Source organism: Orycteropus afer, unplaced genomic scaffold (assembly GCF_000298275.1).
Source record: "Orycteropus afer afer isolate SDZICR_OR568_19922 unplaced genomic scaffold, OryAfe1.0 scaffold00430, whole genome shotgun sequence".
Lineage (NCBI taxonomy): Eukaryota > Metazoa > Chordata > Mammalia > Tubulidentata > Orycteropodidae > Orycteropus > Orycteropus afer.
In genome coordinates, this window is record NW_006922017.1 from 103,898 (window position 1) to 127,450 (window position 23,553).

General features: G+C 38.7%; 1 protein-coding gene across 1 annotated transcript in view; it reads left to right on the plus strand.

Annotated features, from left to right (window-relative positions):
* Positions 1 to 8,251: 8,251 nt before the first annotated feature.
* Positions 8,252 to 23,553, plus strand: part of LOC103208371 (amine sulfotransferase-like) — a 23,391-nt gene continuing 8,089 nt past the window's right edge. The window contains exons 1-5 of the mRNA XM_007954066.1: positions 8,252 to 8,393; positions 12,946 to 13,154; positions 15,655 to 15,781; positions 17,085 to 17,179; positions 22,822 to 23,008. Of these exons, the coding sequence (XP_007952257.1) occupies positions 8,252 to 8,393; positions 12,946 to 13,154; positions 15,655 to 15,781; positions 17,085 to 17,179; positions 22,822 to 23,008 (760 nt within the window). The remainder of the gene's footprint in view (positions 8,394 to 12,945; positions 13,155 to 15,654; positions 15,782 to 17,084; positions 17,180 to 22,821; positions 23,009 to 23,553) is intronic.

Sequence of the window (23,553 nt, forward strand, 5' to 3'; positions counted from 1 at the left end):
CCTGGTGGAACCACTGAGACTATGGCCCCTAGCTGCCCTTCAGGTCTGGAATTGAATCCATGCCTGTGGCTTCCAGCCAAACAATAGACAGGCATATGAGTTGAACATTTACCTGAGGTAGATACACTCCTTGAGAGAACAATCATGGGAGAGAGAAGGGCTACTTATGCACAGGGAGACAGCTCAAGGGGCAGGAGTGCATGGATAGATGGACACAGGGAGGAGGTAACTATCAAGAGGAAGCATGAGGGGAGATGTTGCATTGTGGTGAATTGTAGTCATTGTCATGAGACAAAGTGTATATGAACTGCTGTATGGAAAGCGAATTTGCTCTGTAAATTTTCACCCAAATCACAGTAAATATATATATAGAGTGTGTTCTTCCCTTATGTTTTTTAATTCCAGGTCTTTGCCCATTTCATTATCATACTTTACTTTGTCTTCTTGAGCCGCCTTTGAAATCTTCTGTTCAAAAAAGAAAGAAAGAAAAGAAAAAGGAACCAAACTCACAGCCATAGAGTCAATTCTGACTCATAGCTACCTCCCTTGGGTTTCCAAGGCAGTAAATCTTTATGGAAGTAAATTTCCCAGTCTTCCTTCCATGGAATGGCTGATGGGTTTGAACTGCCAACCTTCTGGTTGACAGTCAAATGCCTTTGGTAGTACATCACCAGAACTCCTTAACAAACAAACACCTTGCCATCAAGGTGATTCTGACTCATAGCAACCCCTTTTGGGTTTCTAAGGCAGTACATCTTTACAGAAGTAGACAGTCCCATCTTCTTCTTGTTGAGCACCTGGTGGGTTTGAACCACCAATCTTCTGGTTAGCAGTCAAATGCTTTAGGCACTGAACCACCAGAGTTCCTTCTGTTCAGCTCTTTTATTTAATTATTTCTTCCATTCTCCTTAGCTATTCTCATTTCAAGAACAAGTTTCAGAGTCTCCTCTGACACCATTTTGGTCTTTGCTTCCTTTCCTGCCTTTTTAATGACCTTTTGCTTTCTTCATGTACGACATTCTTAATGCTATCCCACAACTCACCTGGTCTTCAGTCATTGGTGTTCAGTGCATTAAAGCTATTCCTCAGATGGTCTGTAAATTCAGGTGGGATATAATCAAGGTCATATTTTGGCTCTTGTGGACTTGTTTTAATTTTCTTCAGCTTCAGCTAAAACTTGCATCTGGGTTCCACAGTCAGCTCCTGGTCTTGTTCTGACTGATGACATTGAGCTTCTTCCTCACCTCTTTCCACAGATGTGGTCGATTTGATTCCTGTATTCCATCTGCAAAGTCCATGTGTACAGTCACTTAGTGTTGTTGAGAAAAGGTATTTGTGATGAATAAGTCATTGGTCTTGCAAATTTTCTCATGTGATCTGCATCATTTCCATCAAGGCCATATTTTCCAACTGCCGATGCTTCTTTGTTTCTAACTTTCTCATTCCAATCACTAGTAATTATCTATACATCTTGAATGCATGTTTCATCAATTTCACACTGCAGAAATTGGTTTAAAAAAAAAATCTGTAATTATCTTTGGCTTTAGTGGATGGTGCATAAATTTGAATAATAGTTATATCAACTGGACTGCCTTGTAGGCTTATGGATATTATCCTATCACTGACAGTGTTGTACTTGAGGATGGTATTTAAAGCACTTTTTGACAACAAATGTGATACTGTTTCTCTTCAGTTTGTTATCTACAGCATAATGAACAATATGATTGATGTCAGCCACCACTGCACCTGCCACAATGAATCCATTACTCTATTTGCTAAGTCTTTTTTATAGAAATTATTCTCAATTAGGATATTTTTATTTTGATAATAAAAATATGTGGATATTTCTTTTCTTTCTTGTTTTATAAATATCTATATAATATCCTTGATTATCCCTCTTGGTTTGCAAAGCCTAAAACATTTACTATTTTGCTTTTTACCAAAAAAGTTGTCTACCTTGAAAGAAAGTCATATTTTCTTATTTTATTTAAAGTTTTATTTGTCATATTGTGGTGTAGTGAATCACTTGGTATGGCTCTTGTAGCCATGGTCTCTCACTCCAACCAGAAGAGTGGCTGGAACTATGCAAATATAAGGGGTCTGGGTCCCAACTAGGGGACTGGAAAGCTTGTTAGTAATGTAAACAAGTTACATGGTAACATGGGGTGGGACTATGGTAATAAGGCATATGGAACTCTGAGGTGGGTATTGGTTAGTTTCATCATCCTGCTAGGCTTAAAGTGAGTCCTCCCAGAGGCAGAAATGAGGATCTCAGTGCCATCAAGAGAGAAGAGCTGGATGTAGAATGAAGTGCATCCTTGAACCGGAGATCCCTGCTCTGGATCTCCTTGGCAGAGATGATGGGCAAAGATGACCACAGAAGTCAAACCAACAGACACGAAAAGAGCTGAAAGCTTGCCAGCACACAGAGTGAGAAAACTGAGTGCCTTGGGCCAGAGGCGTGGTGTCAGAGTGGGGTGAACCTAGTTGCACCTATTAGCAGAGCTAAAATTGCTTTGTAGCATTTGCCTAAGCAGGGCAGATGCCAAGCTCAGAGAGCAAGGACCAAAGAGAGTTGTGCCTAAGGGCATAGCCAAGGGGAGGTTGTTCTGATTGAAGAATTGTATCCTGGGCATTCCTAAATCTCAATTGTAACCTGTTACTTCCTTAATAAACCCTATAATCCTGAGTATTGTCTGTGAGTTGTGTGTGGACATTGCAACACATTATGGAACCCAGCAGAGAAGTGATGGGTGCCATGGGAGGGACAGCTGGTGCGGTGCTGTGAATTACTTGGAATGACTTTTCTAGCCATAGTCTTTGTAACTCCCACTGGATTACTTGGGTGGGACCATCCAAATAAGGTGTGTAAAACTCTGATGTCAGGATTGGATAGTTTTGTCACTCCACCAGGCTTAAAATGAGCCCTCCTAGAGGAAGAGAGGAGCTCTGGTGGCATAGTGCCTAAGGCATTTGACTGCTAAACAGAAAGCTGGTGTTTCAAACCCACCAGCCACTCCTCCGAAGGAAGACTGACCAATCTGCTTCCATAGAAATACTGCCTCAGAAACCCAAGATAGGGTTGCTATGAGTAGGGGCTGACTTGATGGCAGTGAGTTTGGTTTAGTTTTTTGTCTAGAGGAGGAGAGGGGATCTCACTGCCATCAAGAGAAAAGAGCTGGAGGTGAAGTGAACTGTGTCTTTGGACCCAAGATCCAGTGCTGGACCTCCTTGGCTGAGAGATGCCTCAGTAGAGAGATGACAGAAGTGGAACCAAGCGGCACAAGACAGAGGGGTGGGCTAACCAGGCCACAGAGCAAGAAAGCTGAGTGCACTTCGGCAAAAAGCTTGCTAGTGGAGTGGCATGAGCCTACTGGAAGAACTAAAAGAGCTTTGTGTCACTTTCCCAAGCAGGGCAGAGGCCAGGCTGAGAGGCCAAAGGCTATAGAGGCATGCCTGAGGGCATAGCAGAAGGGAGACGACCCTGATTGAAGAATTGTGTCCTAACTGCAATCCTGACCTTGAAGTGCAGCCAGTTACTTCCCTAATAACCCCATAACTGTGAATATTGCCTGTAAGCTCTGTGTGGGCATTGCAAAGAATCATCAATCCCAGCAGAGAAGTAGTGAGTACCGTGGGAGGGATGGCTGGTGTCAGAATTGGGATAAGGCTGGAGGGTGGCAGCATGTCTGGCCTCATAGGAATAAGCCTTGGGCTGATGATGGTGATTCTGTTTTCTTCTTGTGAAGTTAGAGGAGGTCAGAAGATGCTGCCTCCATGCCATTTTTTGCACAAATGAATGTTATTTATTATAAGTTTCAATTAAAAGTTATCCTAAAATTTGCCAGATGCAATTCTTCTGCATTGGCTCTGGTATCCTTTTGACACATTGCCAGGATTCTTTGAGTATTTCTTTACTTTCTCTGGTAAACGAGATATTCCAGCCTTATTGGTACCTCCCATTCCCCACCTATGTAATCAGCCACTTCTCTCAATTTCTCCAAATGGAGAATAGCATTGAGAAACTAAAATCTGGACTTCAAGCATGCCTGTTGCTGTTGTTATTTCATTACTTTTAGCCCTACCTTAGTAGGCAGAGCTTGGGAATATGATATGGTAGGATTTGGTGTGATGTACTCCCAATAGCTTCAACTTTTTGAGTACTTTATATAAAATATATATATATATAATATTATGTGTGTGTGTGTGTGTGTATATATATATATATATATATATATTTAAAAAAGGCTAAATTGCTTATGCCTGGAGAGGAAAAGGAATAAATCTATTTCACTATACAGAGCTTTCCAAATTCTTCTATTTTGTTTTCATTAATATTTGGGTCAGACTGTTAGTGAAATAAGACACCCCTTTCAACATACTAGGAGCTCGGGTGACATAGTGCCTAAGACACTTGACTCATAGTCAGAAGGCTGGTGGTTCAAACCCACCAGCCACTCCTCAGAAGGAAGGTTGGGCAATCTTCTTCCTCAGTGATACTGCATCAGAAACACAAGGAGGGGTCGCTATGAGTCAGATCCGACTTGATGGCTGTGAGTTTTTTTAGTTCCAACATACTGCAAGACCAAGCATTTCAAAATTACTGGAAAATTCTAGTAACACAAAAACATAAGTAACATTTTCAGCTGCTAGATGCACGAAAGGACTGTTTGGAATGGAAATGAGGAAGCAAAATCTATTCCTTTGGTTACCTGGTCATTTGGCAAAGGTCTTGGATGCAGTGTTGTCTTTTTACTCTGGTATGATTTCACAGTGGTCTAGAAGCCTCACGGCTGAGAACAATTTGCCCTAAGAAAGAGACAGTGAGACAGGAGAGAATAGGGGAAAGATCCCAACTCAGTCAAAAGGTCCCTAATGCAGCACTCTGCTCAGTTAAGTTGCATACGAAATCAGGAATTCTTGGCTGAGTTATTCATTTTAATCAATCTGCTTATTACATAGGAACCCAGTTGTGCAGGTGTTAAGCTGCTAACTGCTAGGTCAGCAGTTCAAACCCATCAGCTACTCTGTGGGAGGAAGATATGGCGGTGTTCCTCCTTAAGGTTTATGACCTTGGAAACCCCATAGGGCAACTCTACTCAGTCCTATGGGGTTGCTATGATTCGGAATCAACTCCTCAGAATTGGTTTCATGTATTACATATACCATTACATCTGCTACTGTTTTCTGCTCTTCCTGCTATGCCACCTTCACAAAATGGATTAGTGTCTTAATTTCCAAATGTTATGAGAAGCAAGAGAGGCTGAAGATTTACAAGCTTAAATTGCCCTAAGATTAGGTCTTATTTCTTTACCAGTGAAGATTTGTACAATACAAGGATCAAAAAATTTCTTCAGAAATAAAATCCTGCACTTAGTGGAAACTTCAGAATCATCAGCAACAATTAGTTTCCTCAGGGAACACGTGACTGAGAAATGGGCAAAGGCTCTGGGAGAGGTGTTAGGACAGACTGAAGCAAATGCCTATCTGTATAGAATACAAAAAGACGTGATGAGTTTTTTTGTAAAATGTGCCTTTCAAGAATACGCTAGCAGGGGAAGGACATCTTTTAGGAAAGACAGCCCTAGACACTGGAAAATGAAATTAAATTCTCAATAAGTTAGTCAGTCTCCTGGAAACTTTCACACCAATAGTAGGTTTTACCACAGAATTGGCACAAGTGACAGTAGAATAAGAAAACAGGATGATGCAAATAAAGACCTGAAGACTGAGCACCAGCCCTTTGAGACAGGTCTGAAGGATTTTGCTAATCATCCCTCGTGCCCAAGGAAGATCCACCCTCTTAAGTTGTTACTGTATATTTCAATACATTTTGTTGTTAGTTTTATAATTGCCAAAGTTAAATAAACGTGACTGCGGTTCACTCACGCTTCTCTTTAATATCTTCAACAAGTTTGACACCCTTGATATTTCTGGAGTAACCTGATATTCTTTTACTAATATCAAGAAAACTTTATCCATCTCATCCAACCTGATCCAATTGCTAATTCTCAAGAACACTGCTCATTGGCCAGACAAACCCTGTTGGAAACATATATTTCTCAGCAACACATGAGTTCCTTTCATTCCTAAAATTTTATCAGAGGTGGATTTTGCTTTGTTAGCTGACCTTCAACAGTGAGTAGACTTACAGCCTCTCTCAAGTCTCGCCTTCTTTTAAGCACAAGTGCACTCAGTTCTTTCCTCTCCGGTTTTCTATCTTTCCCTTTTTCTTTAGAACTTCAATGAAAGGGAAAAAGGAAGATATAAGGCATTCTTCCTCTCTAAAAAAGGAAGATATAAATAACACTTCCTTTGCCTGTGCAACCACTTTTTTCTATATTCATCAGGGAGACTCAAGCAGGATGTGACTTGCCAAAGCCAGGATCCTACTTGAATCCATCTCATTATTTTCCCCTTGCTTCTGTGACAAACCACCTAGCATAATTTTTCCTCTCTTGAGACTGTGAAAGACAAGGTAGTTGACTGACCAAACATTCTATGTAACAAAATACAAAAAGAAAAAAGGAAAAGATTTTCAGAATGTTTGAATGGTCTGGTTGACTCCCTCTTTGTTAATATTCTGAGTTTCTGGAATCTGTGTATTTTGGGGCAAGTTATTTGTAGGGTGTTAGGAACAGTGTGACAGTGACTCACATTTTCACCTTTGTCTTTCACGTAAACCATTTTTCCTACTTACGCATTCCTCTGTTTTCTATGTTACAAAGTGTAAATGCTCCCCTACCTCCTCCAAAGCCTGCATTCTATAAAGTTTTTCCAGGAAAATTTGTGATGTTCATGTAAAAATGAGTCTCCATATACCCCTATAAGAACTATTCTCTGTGATTTATCATCTAGGATGTTCGATACCCAAGTCTCAATAGTTCAGGTTGTCTGGACTTGAACTTGTAGGAGGAGAGCAAAATTTTATTCCTGCAGCAGGTTGGTAGGGCCATTAATCAACCCCACAAAAGTTGAGATACAACTTCTATAGAAATGTTAGACAGTACTTTATCAATACTTTGCTTCTCATTTTTCAATGTGAATGGTGGTATTGTTAAAATGCAGATTTCCTGGTACTACCCCACAGAAATTTGGTTTCTGCCGTTTTGGAATAGAGCCTAGAACCATGATTAAAAAAAGCAGAAACCAAGCCTATTCTAGCAAAAGGAATAACACTAACCCCTGACTTCCATCTATTGTTCAGGTGTTAGGTTGTTTGTAAAGAAGTTAAATGTTATTTCCTAAAATGCCACTTAGACAAAACCATATTTGGAGCTTTCTAAGAATTCAGTCTCTCTGTGTGTACAGAGATTTAAAATAAATAAATAACTGGTCTAATTTATTTTCTGGTTCCAAACCTAGTGTTCTTAGAACTGGGATTCCTCATTTTAAATTTCAAGAACAGGTTTCTCAGGCAAAACCAATAACAAGCTACTTGGCTGGTTCAGGTTTTGGACAGATGTATCTTTAACCTGTTTGTTTCCTATTTTTATTTTGCCTTTCATATTTAAAATTATATCACCTTTGTGCCTTAAAAAAAAAAAAAAAAAAAAAAAGCTCCTATTGGGAATTATTATAAAAATCACCATGCAATATCTCAAAACTATCTGAGGCCATTGTTTACAAAGTCAAACCAATTGCTATTACCCATGCAGAACAGTTCCCACAAATCATGTGGCACAGTGTAACAGATTACAAAGCCTCCAACTCTTCTTTCAGCAGATCATTTACACTCCGAGAAAATAACAGACGAAAAATGTATTCATTAAAGAACTTACTATTGTGGTGACAATGAAACCAATGCAAATTATAAAATACTAAAACTCTATATTGAAGTGGTTAAAAGTATGGACCTTAAAGCCAGAGAGCCTGCTTCAAATCCTGGTCTGTGTTCTGCTAATTGGGTAACTTTGAGCAATTTACTTAACCTCTTCATGCCTCAATTTCTTCATCTCTGTGTTTGAGATTTTGACAATGCCTCATTCAGTGAGTTCTAGGGAAAGGTGTTCAACCTCTTAGAATCTCAATTTTTTCATCTTTAAAATAGTAATGATGGCAATATCTACTTCCTCAGTTGCTGTGAAGAGTAGATGATTTAATATTTGCCAGATGTTTACTATGGTAAATGAGTTGATAAAACATTTAAATGGTGTACAGCCCATACGAAGTCTTCAAGAAATGTTAGTCATTACTATAAAACACCAAGAATTTAAAATTTTTTCATGTTTTTACCTGTAGGTGAATAATTATGGATGACACAGACACATATTTATTTAATTTTAAAGGTTATAATTTTGAGCGTTCCCTGATTGATATTGACGTACTAGAAAACCTAGATGACTTTGAAATTAGAGATGATGATGTCTTCATAATCACATATCCAAAATCTGGTAAGTGTGAGGACTACACTTGCTATTATCTGTCTTACTCTGGTTAGTTAATCCATGTGTACAAATGTGCCTTTAACCCAACATGAAGAGCACCCCAATCTCTATTTTGAATCGTTGAGAAAGAGAAAAAAAAAAAAAAGGAACGAAACTCAAACCTCTACGATATAAGGCTATTAAAATGCATATATTGTCATTTCTAATGGTAAATATAAAGAAATCAAATACTGAGTTAAGAGCAAATTCTTGGTAAATGAGGACCCATTGAGTTTGGCTGAGAATGGGAGAAAAATTATTTGAGAAACTAGCATGTTTTTGAATAAGGCTAATTGCTTTATATTCATCTGTAGTAATGAAATAATTTTGAAGTAAAATGAATTGCCATCAAATGTCCCATTCCAAAAGTTTAGTTTTTAAACTATGCATTCTAGAATGTAGGAGATATGCTGTTATATACAAACCCATTGCTATCGAGTTGGACCTGACTCATAGCGAGCCCTCCTTGGGTTTCTGAGGCAGTATCACTACAGAAGTAGATTGCCCTACCTTAGAAGAGTCTTTCCTTACTCTAAATCAGGCTCAAGTCTCTTGGACACCACACACTAATGTTCAGTCCATCCTGCTGGGCTTTTGCTAATCTTGGAGGGATATCATCAGTGAGTCTCCCAGGATTCAATATTAATAGTGTGAAATCTACCATGTAAATAAGTCAGTCGAGCAGTGACATCTGCAAGATTTTTGGCATCTCATACAATTTTAGAACATTGATTCATGAACATAGATGTAAAGATTCTAAACCTAGTATTGAGCAATCCAAATTGAACAGTAAAAAACTACACTATAACCAAGTTGGTTTTATTTCAGAAGTCAAGACTGGTTAAAAATTTAATCTATTAATATAGTTTGTCTACTTTACTAGCCTAGTTTGTCTACTTTACTAGCCTATAGAAGAAAGCCCACATTATCATCTTAATAGATGCAGAACATGCATTCAGTAAAATTCAACATCCATTCACAATGGAAACTAGTAGCAAACTAAGGAGAAAAAGGAACTTTCTTAGCCTAATGAAGGGAATCTATGAGAAGACTACAGACAATATCATATTCAATGGTGAAACATTTAAATATTATTTAAAATCAGGAACAAGATAGAAAAGGGGAAAATAAAAAAGAGAGAGAGATAAAAGAAAGAAAAAAAGAGCCATGTCCTCTGCTTCACCTGCTTTTATCCCACCCATGGTCCAGTGATGCAAGAGTCTGGATTTGGGGTCTGTGGTGTAGTAAATTTCATGGTATGGCTTTTCTAGCCATAGCCTTTGTAACTCCCACTTTGCAGTGAGCAACTGAGTACCTGATTGTTAAAGTTGTCCACCTGGTGTATTTCTGTTGGAGCAACACAAAACAATCTTCTGGGAAGTTTGCTCTCCCTCAGGTGTGTAGAATTGTGATGTTGAGTTTGCTTGGTTTTGGCCACTCTGCCAGGCTCAAAAGGAGCCCTCCTAGAGGCAGGGGAGTGTCTCTCTGACTACCGGCTGAGAAAGACATGCTACTGAGAGAAAAGCGCTGCTGAAAGATGTGAGAGAGACACACTGCTGAGAGAGAGACACACATTGCTGAGAGAGAGATGTGCCACTGAGAGAGGCTGAGAGAGACTGTTGGCTGAGCGACAGCTGGCTGAAAGAGACTGAGCGCATTCCTGAACTTTAATTGTAGCCTGTTGCTTCCCTAATAAACCCCATAATCTGTGAGATCTATGTGGCCACTGCAGTGAAGTATCGAACCCAGCAGAGAGGTAGTGGGTGGCACAGGAGGAACAGTTGGTGTCAAGGTTAGTAAGAGGCCTGGGGCTGGCAGCATGTCTGGTGTCATAGGAGCAGGCCTTGGGCTGTTGATGGTGATTCTGTCTTCCTCTCATGTAGTTAGAGGAGGTCAGAAGATGCCACCTCCCTGCCCCTTTAGCAGGGTCTTAAAAAGGTTAGGGGAAAATAATCAGCATGAAGATCGTGGACTTCCCTTTAAAGAAAGGGAAGCCAATGTAAAAGTAAATAAATAAATAATGTCATTACAATATTATATTGCACTTTCAGGGAGGTGAGTTATGGGCCTCAAACATGTGGAGCTCTTAGCTGGGAATAACAGTATTTAGGGAGTGCTTGAAGTACATATTCTTGGGGTCTCAACTAAGTTAATCCATCCAGTTTCCTGCAGCTCTTTCTCTAGAGCTATTTGATGTTTCCTTAGCATTGGTGTGTGGACTTTGTTTGTGGATCACACCAGCCCTAGATTAAACTATTGAGGTTTTTGGGTAGGGTTCTTAGATAAGGAGTAATATTGTGGCCCATGCATGTTCAGTCCGTCTCAAAGAACACCTTATATCTGAAGTACGGGTGTGCATTGTGTAACATCCACGATGTGTTGTGTGAAATAGGACATTATGTTATTTGGACGTTGTGCAAACACCAAATTAAAACCTTATGGGAGCTTGCTTCTAGTTGTCTTGTCACTGCTCTTGTTGCTGCTGCTGCTCCTGAAGTTGCTGGCAGAGGCTGGAGGTATGGAAGGTGGCAGCAAGGGTGGCTGAGTGGGCAGGGATGGGATTAGAGCAATAGGAAACAAGAGGGAAAGGAGCGGAGCATACTCAGCTCTGCCTCCTGCACAGCACCTGAGAGCCCATGGCCACAGCCATGTCTTCTGCTTCACCTGCCTGTGGCCCACACACGGTCCAGTGCTGCAAGAGTCTGGACTTGGGGTCTTTAAAACTGTTAGGAGAAAATAATTGACAAGAAGATCACTGGTTTCCCTTTTATATAAAAAAAAAAAAAACCACTTATGAGATCATGGACTTATGTGTGGTTGGATGTTGAGCAATCCACACCTGCATCTTCAAGAAGAGTGTTCTATTGACCACAGGGAAACAATAAATTTTCCTGCTTCAGTAGTTTGTAGTTCCTTAGTGAGTATAGAGATGACCTGATGGAATGACAAGGAAGATCTATGTGCTATATGGTTGCTTTTTAAAAAGCAAATTACAGAATAACAGGTATAACAGGAGCTTGTTTTAAAAAGACTATTTACCTACTATTTGAATATGCATCTAAAAGTCTAGAAGGCCACACTTTAATCAATTAATAGCACTTATGTCTAAGAGTAGATAAGTTTGGGGCTGAGAATGAGGAATTTTCATTTTTTATAATTTATATATTTGACTATTTCTTGATGTTTGTAATTTTAAATGGAAGGAGTTCTAGTGTCACAGTGGTGCAAGCATTCAGCTGCTAACCAAAAGGTGAGCAGTTTGAACCCACCAGCAGCTCTGTGGGAGAAAGATGAGGCAGTCTGTTTCAATAAAGATTTATAGGCTTGGATACCCTAAGGGGAGTTCTACTCTGTCCTAAAGGGTTGCTATGAGTCAGAACCAACTTGATGGCAATGGGTTAGGTTTGGTCTTGATTTTAAATGAAAACACTGCATAAGTGTTTGTTTAAGTGAGTGAATGAGAAACACCAGGAGGGGGATCTATGCTTGCTGAACAGTGACTCTATACTTCCTAAACTGGTAGCTTAGTTCCAACCAAACAGCTGCTCCTTGGGAGAAAGATAAGGTGGTTTGCTTCCATAAATATTTACAGACTTGGAAACCCTAGGGGGCAGTTCTACTCTGTCCTAAAGAGTCACAATGAGTCAGAATTGACTTGATGGCAGTGGGTTTGGTTTTTGGTTTTGGTTCCATCTAAATGGAAAGAGAGTTATTCAAAACACTTCCATGATTTCCCAAATCCCTTTATATACAGCCAATGACCAGGGTTGATTGTTCCAGGAAGTGAGAATCTATAAGTACACTGAAATTTTTTGTCTCCCCTTCTCCAATATGTGTCCACAGGAAGTTAAGGACTATCCCTGGCCATTTGATTGGAAAAAAAAAAAAAAGCAATGTTTCATAACATGAAGCTGTAAATGACGGGAAAACAGGAAGGGGGGAGATACAATACACTTTTGAGGATGTATCTGCGATTTGAGCTCTTAATTTTTCTCTATTTACAAAAAATATAGTTCTGAGAATGGAGACTAAGGAAATAAAAACAGAGGTAGCTAAAGAAGACAATAAAAAGAGACCTTCCATGAAGTAAAGGAAACAAACAGAAGGAGCTGAAGAATTCCTCTGAATCAGCTCACCATAAAATCAGAAAACCTAAGACTCTTCAAAGTGAAAAAGGAACTAATAGAACTTGATTGTAGCTTTACTAATTTTAGTGCAAAACAGAAAACAAATAAAAAAACAGTAACATCTGGAGAAATTCAAGGGTACATTTAGGTTAAAGAGGGGGAATACAGATGGCTCACTATCATCGTGTCCACTCCACCTCATACCGACCCCCACTGGGTTTCTGAGCATGTGAATCTCTGTAGTATTTCCTTTCTCAGAGCAGCTGGTGAGTCTGAATCGCCAACCTTCTGGTTAGCAGTCAAATAAATGCCTTAGGCACTGCACCACAGAGCTCCTTTCTACATTTACTATTAGAAATCAAGTTGAAAACAAGTTTTTTTCATTTTTGCAGGTACAATCTGGACTCAGCAAATACTAAGCTTGATTTATTTTGAGGAACATCGTAACAGAACTGAACTTGTGGAAACAATTGATCGAGCCCCTTTCCTGGAGTACAATATATGTAAAGTGGACTTTCTCAAGCGACCATCTCCTCGTCTCTTTACTTCCCACATTCCTTATTATTTAGCACCAAAGGGTCTCAAGAACAAAGAAGCTAAAGTACGTCAAAAAAATGACTTAGGAACTTTTTCTCTAGGCATGTCTTGTTCACCCTACTCATCCACATTCTTTCAAATGTTTTGATTCTTATATTGTGATGATGTTGTCTGATGTATTTAAAAATAGGTAGAGGATTATAGGCATATGCATACACTGAGTCAGTTTTCAATATTATTTTTCAATGTGATTATATAGAAAAATATCTTTCTTGTCAGCATATAAAACTTCCTTATTTTCCACAGCATTTTATTGTGAGGTATATATATATATTGATGAACAGTAGGTTCCAGCAAATGTATATATTACATTACAATAAGCATTTTCACAAATCTTTGTACTTTTCTATTCTAGTGCACTATTTCCCTAAAAGCAAAGTTTTTAGGTTAATGTATCCAACTACTTTAAATTTTGTTGGCATTACCTACTTTTTATGATGTATCCACTTACACTTGTTCAGATAGCATACAAGAATGCTTCTTTCTTCACATGCCTCCCAGTGATTGCAGTAACGCATTTTGTTAATGCGCTAAGTAAAAAAAATCTCATTCTTGAACAATTTGCATTCCTTTATATTTTTAATAAGATTGAGTATCTTTAATCTATGCTCTTAGTCTTTTGATAATCTGTTATATTCTTTTCCATATATATTTTTTTTTTTAGTTTGTTTTTTATTTCCTCTTTTCTAGAACCACTTGTGGCTACCAACTTAAAGAATGTCTGGAGGCTAACATCCACCCAGCAGCACTGGGCTTCTCTATTGTGTTGTTCATTATGCAAAGATTCCTGTTCTACTGGCCATTAAAAACAAACTGTCATGTTGTTTAATCATTTCATCTTAAAATGTTTTAACTGTTTGTTTGTGTTGTCAGATGTCTTCTTTTGCCTGAGGTTTTGTTGTATGCCTTTGTTCATTTTTTATTTTCACTGCTTTTTCATTTTACCAGTTATGTAGTACGAATATCTATGACTCTTCTTCACCAAATAATTAGGTTCTTCTAGCTCTGGTAGCATAGTGCCTAAGGCACTTGACAGCTAACCAAAAGGCTGGAGGTCCAAACCCACCAGCCACTCCTCGGAAGGAAGATGGGGCAATCTACTTCCATAGTGATACTGCCTCGGAAACCCAAGAAGGGGTCATATGAGTCGGGTACGACTCGAGGGCACATAACAACAACAACAATAACAGTATTTGGTATTATCACACAGTGTTATCAACATTCAAGAACATGTCCCCTGGTGCACATTTCTATGAATTTCCTAGCAAATTCACCCAAAAATAAAATTGTAAATTGACAAACACAGGAAAATACAACTTGACAAAAAAGAAAAAAGCTAAAAACCTACCCTCATAGAGTTGATTCTGACTCATAGTGATGCCCAAAGGGTTTCCAAGGGTGTACATTTTTATGGGAAATATATTATCTCATCTTTCTCCATGGGGAAACTAGTGTGTTTGAACCACTGACTTGGTTAATAGACAAATGCCTTATCCAGTACACCAACAGAGCTTCTTTTTCAACTTGACAAGGTAAGGCTATAACAAGGCAGTTCTACGAGCTCATCTTGATTCTCAAGTACTAGGGAGTACTTTTTAGATTTCTTAATTTTATCAATCTGATAGCTATAAAATAAATGGCATCTCAAACTAGTCTTAATTTCCTTTTCCATAATCAGTATTAAGACTAAGCACTTTTCATATGTTTGCCTTAATATTTCTTCTTCTGTGAAATGACTATTTGTGACTTTTGTGCAATTTTCCATTAAGTTTTCTTATTGTTTTGCTTTATACATATTCTGGATATTAATCTAACCTAGGTTATATGTATTGCTTCTCTCATACTATGTTTTATTTTTTAACTTTATTTATGGTACATTTTAGTGAACAGGATTCTTATTTTTAATGTAATCAAGTCAATCAATTGTTATTCTTGTTTAAGAAATTTTTTTCTGCTCTAAGATCAGAAATGTGTCCTTTAATATATATTTTTAGATGGCAGAGTTCTGCTTTCATATTTACATCCTTAATCTTTTAATAATGATTAATTTTTAGTATGATATGAGATAGATATTAATTTTCATTTTTTCCCACATGCATAATGATTTGCTCCAATTCCACAGTTGAAGAGTTTTCCCTTCCCTCGTTTATCTGCAATGCTGCCTTGGCTACATATCAGATATCACATGTTATAGGTGAAGAGTAAACTGACACAACTTCTGTGTAAACCAGTTTGCAATATGTATCAGCCTTCCAAGTAAACGATTTCACTTCTAGGAGTTTATCCAACACACTTGCACAGATATGAAATGTCTTGTGAACAAAGTCATGGATTGCAACACTCTTTGTAATAGCAAAAAAATGGGAACAATATAAATTTCCATGAATAGTAGACTGGGTAAATAAATTACTGCGCATTCATGCAATTAAATATTATGCAGATGTCAAAAAAGTCTGGAAAGACAGCGAAGGAATTGTTAAAATTATTTCTTTATTCCTCTGCAGATTGTTTATGTCTACAGAAATCCTAAGGATGTTTTGACCTCCTTTTTTCATTTTTCAAAGTTCATAGTTACATTAGAATCATCAGAAACTATGGAACAATTCATGAGAAAGTTTCTAGATGGAAAAGGTAATTTTGAATTTATTTACCAAGCACATGTTTATGAGGTAATATTGGCATTTAGCCAAATTCTCAAATTTAAGGAATATATTTTGGGACTAAGGAACTCTAGTGGTGAAGTGGTTAAAACATTCGAGTGCGGATGCTAACAAAATGGTCAGCAATTTGAACCCACCAGCCACTCAGGGGAGGAAAATCAGGAAGTCTGCTTTTGATAAGACTTACAGCACTGGAGACCCTATGGGGCAGTTCTACTCTGTCCTATACGGTTGCTATGAGACAGAATCCACACTACTGCACTGGGTTTTTGCTATTTTGGGACTGGAGAAGGGAGATGATTGAATGTGGAATGCACAAGAGGAATTACTATTGCACATGATTTTATTCTATTTGTCCAATGGTCTTTCTACCTTGCAAGCACCACTTTGACAGTTGTGGAGGTTGCAAAGGTATATATTTTAGTAAATATTCTGACCAGATTGTAAAAGGATCAAAAACATTCTAGCAATTTATATTAACTAGACCCACATCAGAGTCCCTGGGTGATGCCAATGCTCAACACTCTCATCTGCTGACCCTAAAGGACAGGTTCAAGTCCACCCAGAGGTACTCAGAAGAAAGGTCTGAGAATCTACTCCAAAAAACTTAGCCACAGGAAACCGTATGGACCATCCTTCTACTCCTCTGATACACGGAGTTGCTGTGAGTCAGAATCAACTCGATGGCAACTGGAAAGCACCCCAGATTGACAGGTTCTAGAATAGCTAATGTTCGGGAAGAGTGCAGTTTTTGTACCTTGTCAGGGATTCATGGGAGGTCATCTACAGCAGCTGTGGAATTTCATTCCACCAGTGAAGAATATAGATGGAGACAAGAAGCTTTGCAATGTGGAACCTGGACTCTCCCTCATTTAGAAAATTATACTAAGGTCTGTCCCTTTGTTGAGAGCTAGAACTGCTGTCCAGACATCTTAGACAAGAGGATAAACAGAAAAATGTGTTTTCAGGTAGAGGAAATAGGAAAATGAAGGGTCTGATCTTTTAAAAAATCTTCAAAATTAGATCTTTGGCCTTCTTACCTCTGCATTGCTGCTTTCCCACATACTTAGTGTACATTTTCATAGGAAAATTCCTATTAAAATCATGTGGTTTTTCCTCAAGCTCTAACCTTTTGAAAAGAAGGGAATATGGAAGTCAAGTAGTGAGAGGTTTATTATTTCCTCTGAGGACTCCAGAACAGAAAAGCTATAATTTATTGTTAAAAAAAAAAAATTGCAACATTTTACCTAGTCACTTATTAATTTTTCCCACAGTGGTAGGAAGCCTTTGGTTTGATCACATCAGAGGCTGGTATGAGCACAAACACGATTTCAATATTCTGTTCCTGCATTATGAAGATATGAAGAAGGTAAGATGAGAAGGTTTCTCTTATTATTCTTAAAAGCCTTTCTTCTCTTGGTTTCAGTGAATCACTTTCACCTAGTTCTCTTTGTATATTAGTACATATTCCCTCTCAAGTTTCTTTTGGGGCTTCTAATTTTCTGCTCATCCCCTAATTAATAGTCTTTCTAGCACTCTCTTCCAGGTGTCTTCTTAGTCTTTTATAGTCATGCCTTCTCATGTAACCCCTTGTAGTAATTAAGGCAAACCCAAATGTCCAGAGCATCTTGACATAAATAAAGAGGGTGGACACTGTGGAGAATTAAGAGATAAGAAACCATTTCTAAGATATGGCTAATGATTGCCACAGGTGAATGTGTGCCCTATGATGCACATGCTTCCTGTTTTATAAGACAAGCTTGAAATGTCGACTTCATGTGAAATCATATAGTGTTGAAATGTTGACAATTGATTCAAAGACGTTTCAACCATTGTCTAAACCAGACAAAACACATTCGAAGTTCACTACTTTGTGATCTCTGATTAATATGTTAACTCATTTATACATTATTTATTTATGATTGATTTTTTTTAAAAAAATTATGGAATGCCTACTATCAGGTCAGTACTTAATCATGAGAAAAAGAGAATTGTAACCCATTATTTAGGAGCTCTGATAGCGTAGTGCCTAAACACTTGACTGCTAACCAGAAGGCTGGTGGTTCAAACCCACCAGCCACTCCTCGGAAGGAAGGTTGGGCAATCTCCTTCCGTAGTGATACTGCCTTGGAAACCCAAGGAGGGGTCACTGTGAGTTGGGTCCAACTCAACGGCACACAACAACAACAACAACCCTTTATTTATAAAGCTCATAAACTAACAGGGAAGACATGCAGTCATCAAGAAAGTATAAAGATTAAAAACTGTTATAAGTGTTTTTAAGGAAAAGTACAGGTATATTGTCAATCTATGTAACAAAGGTATCTCAAATGGTGAAGGGTGACAGGGGATTTTTTTTTTTTTGCAAGAAGCAATATGAAAACTGCAAGTTCAAAGAATATGAGTTAACAAAGGGAAGAGTGGCAGATGAGTATTCCTAGCCAAGGTAACTTTTGAAAATTTTCTGAAACCATAAAGCACCTTTGAGAAACTGAAGGAAGTATGTAGAGAGCTAGACAAAAGTGGTGGAAGACGAAGATACAAAGGTATGTAAGAGACAGATTACACAAGGTCGGTAGGTTGTGTTAGTGATTGCTAAAGGGGCATGGAGGTGGCATCTTCTGACCTCCTCTAACTACACAAGAGGGTGACAGAATCACCATCAGCAGCCCAAAGCCTGTTCTTAAGATGCCAGACATGCTCCAGCCCTCTTAGTAAACTTGACACCAACCATTCCTTCCGTGGCACCTGCCACCTCTTCGCTGGGTTCAGTAATACACTGCAGTGGCTGCACAGATCTCAAATAATAGGGTTTATTAGGTAAGCAATAGGGTACAATTCAAATTCAGGAAGACACTCAGGACACAGTTCTTCAATCAGGTCAGTCTCCCCTCTGCTGTGTTCTTAGACACTCCTCTCTGGCCTTTGGTTTCTTGGCCTGACATCTGCTTCTGGAGGCCAGGTAAGTTTGATGCTGTCTCTGTCTCTCATGCCTCTTGGTTCCACCACCACCATCTTTTTAGCCAGGCCTCTCTCTCAGCAGCTGGTCTCTCTCTCTCTCTCAGCAGCCAGGCCTCTCTCTCAGCACCTGGTCTCTCTCTCTCTCTCTTTCTCTCAGAAGCCAGGCCTCTCTGTCAGCAGTCTGGTCTCTCTCTCAGCAGCCAGGACTCTCTCTTTCAGCAGCTGGGCCTCTCTCTCAGCAGCTGGGCCTCTCTCTCAGCAGCTGGGTCTCTCTCTCTCAGCAGCCAGGTCTCCTTCAGATGGCAGTCAGAGAGAGATTACTTCTGCCTCTAGGAGGGCTCCTTTTGAGGCTGGCAGAGTGGCCAAAACCAAACAATCCCAATATCAGAGTTCTACACACCTGAGAGAAAGCAAACTTCCCAGCAGATCGCTTCATGCTACTTGAACAGAAATACACCAAGTGGATAACTTAAACAAGCAGCTACTCAGTTGTTCACAGCAAAGTGGGAGTTAGAGAGACTATGGCTAGAAAAGTCATACCATGTAATTTACTAACCACAGTGATCATGGTTTTGTTTTTCTTTTTAATCTTAAAAAAGTAAGGAGACATTTAAGAGTTACAAAAAAAGGATAGAAATGTGATAGAATTGATCATTTTAGAATAGCATTCCCATTAGTGCATTGAAAAGTGTAATAGTGAATATAGACAGACCAGTTAGAGGCCAGAACTGTAATCCAAGTAAAAAACAATGGTGTTTTGAATTAGAGTAGTTTCATTGGGCCTGGAGAGAATGCAATATTAAGACAATTTAGGAGGTAAAAGGGAAGGGGGATTACATTTAGGAATAATGAGAAAAAAAGCTGTCAAGATTTTTGGTTGATGTAGTTATGGTTCCATTCATGAAGAAGATAGGTAACAATGAATCGGGAACAGGTCAAAGGGAGAAGAGTATGAGATTGGTTTTATCATGTGGAGGTTAAGGTGACTTAGAAACATCCAAATGGAGATATTGAGAAATAGATGGAAAATACAAGTATAAAGTGGAAAGAGGTCTGAACAGAATTTATTAATTCAATCTTTGCCATTGTATAGAATACAACTGAAACCATGAACATGGATGAAATGATGAAATCAAAACAGAGGAAGTGAGAAAAAATAGAATGAGAAGTAAAGGGCAGATAGAACAAATTACTGAGAGACTTTAACATGCAAAGTTTCAGTAAAGAAGGATGAGACCTCCAAGGAAACAGACAAGGAACAATAATACAGGTCAAAAGAAAGCAAGGTATGGTGACATGGAGACCAAGAGAGGTGTCAAGAAGAGGGAAAGAAATAAATATTTGCCTGCAAAGAAAGAAAGTAAAACTGAGAATTTAGAATGTCTATTGAATTTAGCAGCAGGAAGGATAGTGTGAAGCTTGGTAGCCAGGTTGGAGTGGGTTGGGACGAATCCCAAATCTGTATCACCAGCCTAAATCCTAGAGCAGAGATTCAGACACAATTTATTCACCAATTCTATCACTGATGAGAAATAAGACTATTTCAACTTTTGTCCCATTTTGAACAATCTGAAAGTTCTTTTCATACCCAGGATATATCTGGATATGATGTACACATGCATGCCTTTGAAGCTATACACTTAGGTATAAATTGCTGGGTCTTGGGATGGGTGTACCTTTAAGTTGAGTAGACTAAAGGATTATGTGGTAGTTAAGGTTCTGTGTCAACTTGGCTGGGCCTGGTTTTGAGTGGCTGGGCAGCTACAGTAGTATTCCCCACGATGAGTTTGGAAATTATATCCATGGTGTAATCTACTGTGAGCTGCCTCAGGGATGTGGTCTGCTTCCAGTATATAAGGAGAAGCTTTAGGAATGGTCTATAGCTTTTGGCATGCTTGAACCCTGCACATAGCTGAGTGGTTGTTCATGTTGTCTACCAATCTTGGGATTCTTAGTGGACTTGAATCAGTGGCCTCCTGTGTAGTTTGGTAATTATCAGGACTGTACCTTTTTACTTGTCAACCTTGGGTTTGTCAGCCTCAGCAGCCAGCAGCTGCCTGAGTGAGAAAGCCTCCAGCTTCAGTGGGCCAGGATCAAGAGGCAGAGCTGAAGCTCAAGATGAGGGGCTTTCACCCCACGCTTGGAGTCTGGCACTTTGAACATGGACTTCCAGCCTCCAAAACTGTAAGAGAATAAACTGTTTGTTAAAGCCACCCATTTGTAGTATTTCCTGTTAGAGTGGCACAAAGTAACCAAAACACATTGTTTTCTGAGTCTCATCTAGAATCATTGGAATTAAAATCAGTTTCTAACTACACAGTAAAGTCACACCAGGAATACTGAAACACATAAAGCTGCTCTCAGGAGCTTTTGCGTATTTCTCAATGACTCGGATTGCTATTCCCAGGTCCACAGTGACAACATAGAATCAATCTTCATTTCCTTATCTCAAGTGTCCAGCATTGTACAGTTGGAATGAAGATAAACTGATGAGCTTACTGTACAATGTGAAATATGGCTCAGAATTATGGACAACGATAGGTAGTAGCATTGAGGTATAATTTATATATTTATAATTTATATGCTAGGTGAAGAACTGTAGAGAGAGATACAAAAGAGTCTTCAAGATGTCTTACAAACAAGAATGATTTTTAAGGGAAGTTGATCTCTGTTTTATCTCTCTGATAAAATTATGGATTTTTCCTTATGTCCCTAGCTCCCAGTTCACTGTCTCTATTCTAATCTGCTATTAAAAGGGTTCACCAAGATCTTAATTTTTATTCCTGAATTGAGATCTACTTTAAATCTGTTGTTATTTTGATACTTTCTAATTTTTGTTTGCCAAAATTTTATTTTTTGTCTTTTATTGCCTTGAAGCATAGTTATTAAAAAAACTATATCTGATAATTCCGTATCTGTAGCATCTATAGTTGTTTGTATTATTCTTACTTCTTCTGATTCTTGGCTATATTATCTCTTGATGTAAATGTCTATGTTTATTATCTGTTAGTCATGATACCTAAAAATTATTTGTAGAAATAATCGGATGAATTATTGCTGTTGCTGGTTGCCATAGAGTCAATTCCAATTCACTGAGGCCCCACATACACAGGATACAACTGCTCCGCAGGGTTTCCAAGACTTTGACCTTCTGGAAGCAGATCTGTAGACCTGTCTCCTGTGGCTCCCCTGTGTGGTTTGAACCATGAAACTTTTAGCATCTAGCTGAGGGCTTAAATATTTGCATCACCCAAAGACTCTTATTTGATAACTGAGTTCCTACCATTTTACTCACCCCCCACAGTCAACATATCTCTTTTATCACCTGCAAGAATGAATACTAAGATACTCACGCAGCTTACCAAAGCCCTTTTTCTTATGTCCCCAAGATGTCTCTCCAGTTCCGTTTCTCTTGAGTACACCAAGTATGAAGCACACCGAGTTTCAATTTTCATTGAACATGGAAGGCATTACAAGCTTCTGTAATTTGGGACTTACTTTTACAATCAGAAATGGATTCTTATGCTTTTCCAGGGAAATTTCTTATCCTTCTTTCTTCCTGAATTGGAAGAAATGTTTATTCCTCTTGAAAATTGTTCTAACTTCTCCAAGATAAAATTAATCTTTCTTTCCTATGAACTATCATTGCACATTGTGTTTCTGTTTCAGGCCACCCTTGGCCATTGTATTTTACTTTTTTTTTACTACTTTACTTATGAAACTCTGAACCCTTAACAAGTACAGATAGTATTTTATTGTTCTCTTAAACATTTCCAGCATCTAGCACAATTTCTGAAACAAGATACTCCTTAAATGTTGGTTTAATGAATGAAGACATGTTATCCTTAGAAATTTAAACAAAAGGAAGCTCTAAAAAAAAGAAAAAAGGCTGACAACCAAAGCACTTATTCTCAGAGAACGAATGTGGAAGTAATATATCATCAAACTTAGAATGAGTTCAGCACCACCCTTTCTCAGAATGTGATAAAGGTGTTATTCTGTAACTCATGTATAAACTAACTAGTTTCTCATACTCACAATTCCTTTTAGGATCTCAGAAGTTCTGTGCTTAAAATCTGCAGTTTTCTTGAGAAACAACTGAGTGACGAGGCTGTGGATGCTGTTGTGAGACAGGCTACTTTTCAGAATATGAAGTCTGATCCACGAGCAAATTATAAGGAAATTCTAAAGAATGAAATTGGGACAAGAAATGATGATGGAGCTTTCTTACGTAAAGGTGATGCCAAGGGGTTTGTAGCACTAAATGTGTTGATAGTTCCCTTGAGTCACGGCCCATATGGGAACTGGGGGATATTTCCAACGTGCCTCTCAAATGATAGTGGCATAGGGGATCTAGAGACAATCTAAGGTCCTAACCAAAAATGGTCCTGAAGTGTGTTTCAGAAACCCTAAAACTGCTTCAATATAAAGATTGACACCACTTGACTGCTAACCAGAAGGCTGGCAGTTCAAACCGACCAGCCTTAGGTTGATTGCCTAAGAAGGAAGGTTAGGCAATCAACTTTCATAGTGATACCACCTCGGAAACCCAAGGAGGGGTCGCAATGAGTTGGGTCCGACTTGTCAGCACATAACAACAATAATAAGTTTTAGGTCCCTTCCTTCTAGCCTATGTGATGCCACTCTTTTAAATTTGTTAGCAATGTTTTGTCTGAATATAATGGTAATCTGACCTGGACAGCACCAATTTTTGTTTTCCTATATTTGAGGAGCTCTGGTAGCATAGTGGCTAAGATACTTGCCTGCTAACCAGACAGCTGG